This window comes from Oncorhynchus tshawytscha, linkage group LG08, assembly GCF_018296145.1.
Source record: "Oncorhynchus tshawytscha isolate Ot180627B linkage group LG08, Otsh_v2.0, whole genome shotgun sequence".
NCBI lineage: Eukaryota > Metazoa > Chordata > Actinopteri > Salmoniformes > Salmonidae > Oncorhynchus > Oncorhynchus tshawytscha.
In genome coordinates this window covers 25,828,763-25,838,966 of record NC_056436.1, presented here as the reverse complement: position 1 = coordinate 25,838,966, position 10,204 = coordinate 25,828,763, and the positions used below count along the sequence as shown (strand labels likewise).

The window sequence follows — 10,204 nt, the reverse complement described above, 5'->3', positions numbered from 1 at the left end:
GTTGACTGGGGCCGCTCTAGCTGGGCAGAAATTTGACGAACTGACTTGTTGGAAAGCTGGCAATCCTATGACAGTGCCACGTTGAAAGTCACTGGGCTTTAGTAAGGCCATTCTACTGCCAATGTTTGCCTATGGCGATTGTATGGCTGTGCGCTCGATTTTATACACCTGTCAGCAATGGGTGTGGACGTAATAGCCGAATCCACTTATTTGAAGGGGTGTCCACATACGTGTGTGTGTGTGTGTGTGTATATACCACTAGAATCGGTGACTAATCTGTGGATCCCTAAGGAAGGGGTAAGGATCCAAATCTGCCAGCACTGAAAGTAGAGTATAGACCGCATGAACAAAGAAACTTAACTTGAACTATGACACAGATCACATTAAAAAAATGACCTTAAAAGCGTTACGTGAAGGGAAATGGTTATGCCAAATGGCTTATGTCTATGATAACATTAAGAATAGCAGCATTAGATGGTGGTTGGCCAAATAGTTCAATGGATTGTTACTTAAATGCACTGTCAGCATTTAGAGAATGTGAGACGGAAGGGTAAGGAAAGAAAAACACTTGGTCTGTGCCATCACTCTCAGGCTCTGGGCATCTTAGCAATGAGTCACCGGTCCCGAGCTTCATACAGCAGTTTGGCAGCCTGTCAGAGAATAGACATAGTAAGGGCAGAACTATTCAATCACATACACAGTACGTAATGGCAGGTCTGAAGCTTGGATATCACAATATAAATTCCAGTAGTATCAAAAATATTCTTCCTTTTAAAACACAAGCCAGCCTGTTAATGTGGTGTACCTTGTGCATGGCAGCCAGCCATGAGGAGGCAGTCTTCTTGTCGTCTGCTGCCTCCATGCGTAACTGCTGAGGGTCCTGAGAGCCAGTGGGTTTGTAGTGGAGCAACATGCCACTGGCCCTGGAGTTTCCCCCTGGACACAACACACAGTTAAGCACAGCCTGGTCTCAGACCATAAGTAACATAGTAAATGTAAATATGTTATGTATGGTTACATAAGACAGATGGTTACTTAGGGTGGTTGGTCGGGGTGGGTGAGCATATAACACAAACATCTACCAACCCAAATCTCATCACGTACAACTTTAGCATTTTAGCAACTACTGACTACTTTTTAGCATGTTGGCTAACCCTTTAACCTATCTCCTGAACTTAACCCCAACCCCTAGCTAACATTCGCCACCTAGCTAGAATTCGTAACATATTCCACATTTTGCAAATTTGTAAAATATAATACAAATTATAATTCGTAACATATCATATGAAATGGGTGATGGACATCCACAAATATTTACCATACAAAACACAACATATAATACTAAATGGAGCGTCTCGGATTTTCGTACAGAATAATACAAAATGCTATAAGACCAGGTTGTTAAGGTACAGTAACAACACTCACTATCTTGGGATGTACTCTAAAAGCTTCAGCTCAGACTTTGTAAACCAAAACTGCTACCTGGCTGGTGTTCAAACTAATGACCTTGGTGAGAAGAAAAAAAAAAGTAACCTTACAACATATCTCAAAAGGACACAATAACAAACATTGATTAAAGAAAACATGCAAGTGCTTCTTTGTTAACGACTGGCATGTGCTATAAATCACTAAGAAATCTATAGACTTGAAAAAATAAACAACATATCAGACGTTCACAGAAGAAGTTGATAGGAATGAGGGAATATGTTTGGATGTTTGGATGTCTTGAGCTGTGAACTGGGTTGTGTTCAGTAGGCACAAAGCGGAAGAAAACAGCCCAAACAGAGAGAAACAGGAAGGTGCCACATGGCAACGGTCAAATCAAGTGTTTTGATATGGTGTTGCCTAATGAACACCAGCCTGGTCACAGTTAGAGGGGCAATGAGACTCACTCTGGGTGTTTAGTTACACACAACCCCCCCCATGGAAGCATGCATGGGACACGGATTTTAAGGACGTTGCCTTTGTTCTACCACTGATATAAAATGCATGTACAATGAAAACAAAGGCATCCTTATCAAAAGCAGGGCCACAAACTCTGGAGGCAGGTGAATTTAAGATGGGGAGGAATAAGGGAGAGGGGGACGAGGGAGTATAACAGTGCTAACCTTCAGAGATATACTGACTGTCCAGCAGACTTGTGTAAGTGTGAATGTCATTCTCTAAAGTCATAAGGAGAAAGGCCAGGCCGCCCAGGGAGAGAGGGAGAGAGTGTTTTAATATTAAAGCAGCGAGGAAACAGTCAGGCACAACCACCACCTCAGTATACTTACCATGCTGTTAGATCAGTTAAGGGTTTTCAAATCAATACAATGAAAAGACAGTCAACAGAATTTTACTGTGGATTTATGTTTATACTTCCGGTCATAAAGAGGAGATGGAGCTAGTTCCTCCACCCACAGGAATCCATGTCTCTTAAATAAGTGTTCAACGAGCTGCACAGTATCGCTGCTGTACGGTCATACTGCCCTCTGTACTGAGAGCAATCCAGCCAGAGAACATCTGATCCAGAGCTTTACCTTCAGGAGTGGACTCCTCCGTCAACACCTGCATACTGGAGATCCGAGACAGTTCCACCTCAAAATGGCTCTCCCCATCAAAGAAAAGATACCTGAGTGGAGAGGGAGATAAGAGACCAAGAGAGGTGAGAGTGATGTATTGAAAGTCGTTCAACTGGAAAATGTACATTTTCTTAAAGTGGTTCTATCAAAGCACAGATACAGTATATGTACTTCCAGCATTAACCTAAATAACTCCATTCTAGATACTTTCCCTTTGTGTAAAATGTAAAACACTCACGATACCTGTGGTTGTTGGACAGACGACACATCATGGTCTCAGACGTCTTTGAGGTGCCCAAAGTGACAATAAAAGAACCACCTGAGTATGACAGAGAAGTCGTTACCGGTGAGTCAAATTAAAAAAGTATACCAATCAAAAATCCCTCTATAAATTCATCCAACTGTAGATACCACCCAGTCCACTGGTGTTGTACTAAAGGTTAATCTTGGTTAACCCAGAACTAAAAATCTATCTTAATGTGGTTGTTTACATAGTATAATCTCTCATGGACAGACAAATGATACAGCATTGTTTGACCATGCTATCTGGCTAACATGACCCCATTAGTCCAAAATGCTACAAGGCTTTCTCTCCAGGTCCCTGCCACTGCAGCAGGTCCTTGCCCTGGAGCTCACCATGCTGCAAATGGATTTTTAATTATGGGCCTGGCTGAGTGGAAGGGGCCTATTTATAACCACACTGGTCTGCACCAACACTCTCCACTAGCCAGGAGGGCGTAGAGCGGGGCAGGATAGATATATATGATTCATTCCTTTGAACTCACCTCCCATAAGCACTTTGAGCTGTTTGTCGTAGAACTCCATTTCCTTCTGGGAGACCAGGCTGCACTCACCACACTGCCGGACTGGGTCGACGAAGCACATCCTGGGCAGAGCCACCTTCTTACTGCAGCACTTATCACAGAAACACCGGCCACACCGCCGACAGTGGTGCTAAACATCAACAGAACAAGAGGAAGGGAAGCAAAGGTCATAACTATGTATCCTATTGGCAAAGGTAACATTTTGGCTCAAAGTCAGGTTAAAAATTTAAATAGTTATCTGATACAATACATGACCAAAAGTATGTGGACACCTGCTTGTCAAACATCTCATTTCAAAATTATGAGCATTAATATAGAGTTGGTCCCCCCATTCCTTCTATAACAGCCTCCATTCTTCTGTGAAGACTTTCAACTAGATGTTGGAAGATTGGAAGCAAGACCCCACATCATTCAGCCACAACGGCATTAATGAGGTGGGGCACTGATGTTGGGCGATTAGGCCTGGCTCACAGTGTTCAACTTAATCCCAAAGGTGTTGGATGGAGTTGAGGCCAGGGCTCTGTGCAGGCCAGTCAAGTTCTTCCACACCGATCTTAGAAAACAATTTCTGTATGGACCTCACTTTGTGCACAAGGGAATTGTCATGCTGGAACAGGAAAGGCCCTTTCCCAAACTGTTGCCACAATTGGAAGCACAGAATTGTCTAGAATGTCACTGTATGCTGTGCATTAAGATTTCCCTTCAATGGAACTAAGAGGCCTAGACCGAACTACGAAAAACAGCCCTAGAGCACTATTCCTCCTCCACCAAACTTTAGTTGGCACTATGCAGTCGGGCAGGTAGCATTCTCCTGGCATCCACCAAACCCATATTTGTTCTTTGGACTTCGTCACTCCAGAGAACGCTTTCCACTGCTCCAGACTCCAGTGGCGGCGAGCTTTACACCATTCCAGCCGCCGCTTGGTATTGTGACCTTAGGCTTGTGTACGGCTGCTTGGCAAACACATTTCATGAAGCTCCCGATGAACAGTTATTGTGCTAACGTTGCTTCAAGAGGCAGTTTGGAACTCCGTAGTGAGTGTTGCAACCTAGGACAGACTATTTTTATGCGCTAAGCACTTCAGCTCTCGATGGTCCCGTTCTGTGAGCTTATGTGGCCTACCAGTTCACGGCTGAGCAGTTGTTGCTCCTAGATGTTCCACTTCACAATAACAGCACTTACAGTTGAACGGGGCAGCTCTAGCAGGCCAGAAATTTCACAAACTGACTTGTTGGAAAGGTGGCAATCTTATGAACCGTGCCACTTTGAAAGTCACTGAGCTATTCAGTAAGGCCCTTCTACTGCCAATGTTTGTCTATGGAGATTGCATGGCTGTGTGCTCAATTTTATACACCTGCCAGCAACAGGTATGCCTGAACTAGCCAAATACACTAATTTGAAGGAGTGTCCACATACTTATGTATATTATGGGATCATAGTAAATCAAACCTTTCTTGTAAGGAAGTCATATTTTTTGTCACACTGCATACAGCTTGGGCACTGAAAGAGGAAAAGGACATACTTTTGGTTCACTCAATTTCAAACATGGACACAACAATTTGATTCACAGTTTAAAATGGATTACCAAAAGACCTCTCCTTTACACTAAGATGATCACAAACCTAAGGCTTACAGTAACATACCCACAGACTTTATTTGTTTAACTAGGCAAGTCAGTTAAGAACAAGTTCTTATTTACAATGACTGCCTACCAGAAGGCAAAAGACCACTTGCAGGGACAGGGGCTGGGATTAAATATAAAATATAGGAAAACACACAGCACAACAAGAGAGATGCTACATAAAGAGAGACCCAAGTAAAAGTTAGCCTAACACTGAATGTTTTAATGCCACCACATGTCACAGCACCTTAAAGATCAGTGTACCATTCAAATACATGGGTGAAGAGGCAGTGGTGTGACAAGTTGCTGGACAGGTTTACTGTAAGGTTCACACACAGCTATGACTCATGGCCATCCCCCACTCAAGTGTTTTCCAAAGTGGACCCATGTCATAATCATGATTAGCCTGGGTAGCCGCTCGTGGTCTTTATGGATCTCGAATATCGTCTGGGCTTGATGTGCACAGCCTGTCCCCCAGCGACCGGTTTGTACATAAAACATTCTCCATTATTAAGGCAGCAAAGGCTTCGATTACCTCAACTTGATTTAAAAAAAAATTAGTGTACTTTCTTTATGAAACACATTTTCCACCACCATACCAGAGTGGCTAATTAGTAACTAGAATTATAGGAATGATACTTTCTGATGTTGCATTAACTAGGCAAGTCAAGTTGCATCAGACCAGTGGAGGCTGCTTGGGGGAGGACAGCTCATAATAAATGGCTGGAGTGGAGCATTTCATTAAATCCACTCCAGCCCTTACCATGAGCCCTTCCTCCCCAATTAAGGTGCCATCAGTCTGTTGTTTACCCCTGGCTGAATGCAGGGTGCAACATCAAGAAGTAGCATTCGTACACATTAGACACTAGCATGGTGGTGGATAATCAAATCCCCCCCCAAAAATGTATTGGTCACGCACACATATTTCGCAAGTGTTACGAAATGCTTATGCTGCTAGATCCAAAAGTGCAGTAATCCCTAACAATACATGCAAATCCCAAATATTAAAAAGGAAATATGTATACTGAACAAAAATATAAAATGCAACCATTTTAAAGATTTTACTGAATTAAACACAGTTCATATAAAGGAAAATCTATGGATTTCATGACTCAGAATATAGATATGCATCTGTTGGTCACAGATACCTTAAAAAAGAAAGGTAGAGGTGTGGATCAGAAAACCAGTCAGTATCTAGTGTGACTACTATTTGCCTAATGCAGCACAACATCTCCTTCACATAGAGTTGATCAGGCTGTTGATTGTGGTCTGTGGAGGTCCTGGGCTGGCCTGCTTACACATGGTCTGTGGTGGTGAGGCCAGTTGGAAGTACTGACAAATTCTCTAAAGTTACATTGGAGGCAGCTTATGGTAGAGAAATGAAAATGTAATGATCTGAAACAGAGATGTTGGACATGCCAGCATGCCAATTGCATGCTCTTCCAAAACATGAGACATATGTGGTATTGTGTTGTGTGAAAAAACTGCACATTTCAGTGGCATGTTATTGTCCCCAGCACAAGCTGCACCTGTGTAATATCCACTTCATGATATGCCACACATGTCAGGTGGATGGATTATCTTGGAAATGCTCACTAACAGAGTGGTAAACAAATTTGTGCACAACATTTCAGAGAAATAGGCTTTTTGTGCATTTGGAACATTTCTGGGATCTTTTATTTCAGCTCATGAAACCCACACTTCACGTATTGCGTTTATATTTTTTGTTCAGAGTATATCACGTGTATAAACATTATTGATATTATATGAATAGAAACATTTGAATACTATATAGAAAAGCAGTAGTTATATAGGATGAGCCTTGACAAGAATACAATATATATATATATATGAAGTGGGTAAAACAGTATGGCTCAGGTGGGGGAGGTCCTTGATGATATTCTTGGCCTTCCTGTGACACCGGGTGCTGTAGATGTCCTGAAGGACAGGCAGTCAGCCTCCGGTGATGTGATGGGCTGACTGCACCACCCCTGTGGTTGCGGATGGTGCAGTTGCCGTACCAGGCGGTGATACAGCCCGACAGAATGCTCTCAATGGTGCATCCATAGAGGGTCTTAGGGGCCAAGCCAAATTTCTTCAGCCTCCTGAAGTTCAAGAGGTGCTGTTGGCGGTGTGGATGGACCATTTCACATGGTCAGTGATGTGCGCGCCAAGGAACTTTTCCCCTACAGCCCCTTCGATGTGGATGGGGGGTGCTCCCTCTGCTGTCTCCTGAAGTCCACGATCAGCTCCTTCGTTTTGTTTACATTGAGGGAGAGGTTATTTTCCTGACACCACTCCGCCAGGGCCCCCACCTCCTCCTTGTTGGCAGTCTCATCAGTAATCAGGCCTACCACTGTTGTGTCATCTGCAAACTTGATGATTGAGTAGGAGATGTACATAGCCACACAGTCATGGGTGAACGTCAATAAAGTGTGCATATTTTCCACGTTTTTTTTTGCCTTCTCTTCATTAAATCTAGTTAAGGAGGAAATCGAAGCCTTTGGAGCCTGAATGAAAAATGTTTTACGTATGAACCGGATGCCGGTGGGCACAAGTGTTTCATCCGGTTGTGCACATCGAGCCCAATGGTGGCTGCCCAGGCTAGATCATGATGCATGTGAACATCTCGAAGAGACGGAGAGAAAAAAACTACTTCTAACAGCAATGACTGGCTGAGGCAACTTTGGTTCTGTATTTTGGTGGCACCTAATGTAAAGCAGCTAACGTTAGCTACTTGACAGCGTAGTTAACTAACTAGTTACTGTATTGACGGCTCCATGTTGTCTAACTAACTTAACGTTACTAGCTAGAACACTACAGGCAGCTTTGGCATTTATAGCTGAACAGGTCACTTCGATACAACTACGACCCGAATGTATTTTTTTCGTAACAGGTTAGGAGAATTAACCTAGTACTTTAGGAAAAGGGTTAGTGAAAATGCTCTCCTAACCTAGCTAACTTTCCTAGGAAAAGTCACTTCGCGACGTAGTTGTATCGAAGGAAGAGGCGTGTTTTTAGGGAATCACATTTACAGCTAGCAAACTGCTGAACATTGTTACAACCAACACATACCAAATGAAGTAGCTAGGCAGTTATAAAACAATGTTTAAAAAAAAAAAGCACACGTATATTTTTTTAATACTAATATTCATACGCCTTTTGGCATTCAATCGTGGGATAAGTAACGTTAGCTGGCTACTGTCCCGTACAGACAGTATCAAGTCCGAGCGGCGTTGCCCTATTCTAATTTCCTCTCTTACCTCTTTGTCCGGGACCCACTGGGGTTCATCTAACGAAAAAGGGCTGTTAAACGCTCCATTCTCCGGGACCATTCGAAGTCCACTTGGGCTTCGGACCAATTTCTTGCCATCAGGCACTGTAGACATTTTTCCAGAACCTCCTTTTTTAGCTCATACTGAACAACATTCATGTCGTATTTGATGGACAGAGCCGTTGTCCAATATAAATGCGTGGAGTATAATCACTGATGTCATGTGATGAACCGCAGCAAACGAAAAGCAATGTTGTTTTGGTTTTCTGATCCCACCCACATTTTTTCATGACATTTTAGGAAAAACATCTACACAAACTAGAGCTGTGTTCGAATACCCATACTAACATACTGTATAGTATATACTACATACTATTAGTTCAGCCGTGCGAGAGAGGCAAGTTGAGTTTTCCAGGGTTAGAGTAGTGCTGAAGTTGTCATATGCTGAGGCAGTGAAGAAGGTAGAAGGGTTAAGGGGTAGGAGTGGTGAGAGTAGCAGAGATATACCCGTACAGAAGGATAGGCCAAAAAGTGTTATAAGTTTCAGTAAAATTGGATTTTTTTAGCATTTATAGCAATGGTTATCAGCTGTACTACAGGGATGAAACGGAAGTCGCAGAAAATGGAGGTTGCGATGGCAGCTGCAGAGAGGTATTTGGGTGTGCGAGACTTCGACATCAGAAGAGTTTAAGGGTGTGGTGATGTTCCATCCTTTCAGAATGATGGCATGAGGTAGAAATAAATACATTTAATTGGTGGAGTAGGGTGGTGTTAATTTTATATAATTTTGAAATTAGTGAATGTAGTGTTAGATGGTAGGGTATTTATTTAGTACATTTTTATTTATCAAGCAAAGTATAAGGGAGTTGTACTCCGGTCTAGTAGGTGGCGGTAATGCAACAAATTGGATGCCAACCGCCGTTAAACCTCACAGAAGAAGACTATTAGTTAATTTTAGTACACTGTAAACGAATGGTATCCTTTCAGTTGAGCGCTTTGCCTGTCTACCGGATGTTGATGCTGTTTATATGCAACCTCTTGCTAGATTGTTAGCATAACAAATTACTAGCTAGACATTTTACGACGGGTGTGTTCTTAAATTCAATCTGGCCGAGGAGTAGGGTTGATTCCAGCGTTCTGACCTTAAAACCACAGTCACGCACCCAAGCTAACTGGCTAACTTGCTAGCTACTTCCAGAAGACACAAATGAGAACACCTCACCCTGACCATTCTACTCGCCCTAGCAGAGCTGGTTTGGCAGTTTTCATGTTATCCAGAGCGTTGGTGACTAACTACTACTGGCAACAACTTAATTACGCATTTTGCCGAGGTTTACTGACACCGGCCATATTCAACCGGTGTTGAACGTTTGTAAATCCATCAGTTGTTCTGCGCTCTGGTACATTGACGAGTGTTCTGAAATCGGAGTAGATGGCAGAGCGAATTTATGAAACCACCCAAATGTCCATTGACAACGCAGAAGGCACTTTACCACTTAGCTAAGAATGACGGGAATAATAATGTTAATAAACGTTGGATAGTTAGTAAACATATAGTTAATATACTGGCAATTTTGATGTATTATAGTAGCCAGGTAACGTTAGCTAGCTAACATACCGGTACATACTTCTGTAATGATAAGGTATGTGGTTCGTAAGGATAGCGTCGCTAACAAATTGTCAGACAACATAACGTGTAAGGTAACTTATTTGAAAAGTCCTGACTTTATTACATTGCTTAATTAACATTTGTCATAAATAGTTCAAGCAATGAATTTGTATCCGCTTTCGTTGGACTTCAACTGCATATTTTCCGCCTTTTTCTTCAAAGCTGTGAAGCCACGCCAATTTCCTGAAATAATTGCATTATCGGCCCTAAAAGCACGGAAATAGTCTCCTCTTTTATACTTCGTATTTTGGCTT

At 42.5% G+C, this 10,204-nt stretch overlaps 1 protein-coding gene across 3 annotated transcripts; it reads right to left on the bottom strand.

The window, feature by feature from the left end:
• Window positions 1–245: 245 nt before the first annotated feature.
• LOC112246810 (zinc finger FYVE domain-containing protein 21-like) lies at window positions 246–8,466 on the bottom strand. 3 transcript variants are annotated; one of them, XM_024415355.2, is made up of 8 exons: window positions 8,271–8,462; window positions 4,836–4,886; window positions 3,347–3,515; window positions 2,805–2,880; window positions 2,520–2,611; window positions 2,109–2,162; window positions 806–936; window positions 246–650 (listed from the first exon to the last, which is right to left on the bottom strand). In XM_024415355.2, the coding sequence occupies exons 1-8, from the start codon at window positions 8,394–8,396 to the stop codon at window positions 615–617; spliced, it is 735 nt and encodes a 244-aa protein (XP_024271123.1). In that variant the 5' UTR covers window positions 8,397–8,462; the 3' UTR covers window positions 246–614. The 3 variants fall into 3 exon arrangements, with proteins under 3 accessions (XP_024271123.1, XP_024271124.1, XP_024271125.1); XM_024415356.2 differs by lacking the exon at window positions 4,836–4,886 and having other exon boundaries at window positions 8,271–8,466; XM_024415357.2 differs by lacking the exon at window positions 2,109–2,162 and having other exon boundaries at window positions 8,271–8,458.
• Window positions 8,467–10,204: the final 1,738 nt, after the last annotated feature.

Coding starts and splice junctions, on each gene's coding strand:
- LOC112246810 (XM_024415355.2), bottom strand. CDS start 8,396: ATGTCTACAGTGCCTGATGGCAAGAAATTGGTCCGAAGCCCAAGTGGA. Junction 4,887..8,270: donor AGTGGGTCCCGGACAAAGAG/GTAAGAGAGGAA, acceptor TTCCTCTTTCAG/TGCCCAAGCTGTATGCAGTG. Junction 651..805: donor GGCTGGCTGCCATGCACAAG/GTACACCACATT, acceptor ATTCTCTGACAG/GCTGCCAAACTGCTGTATGA.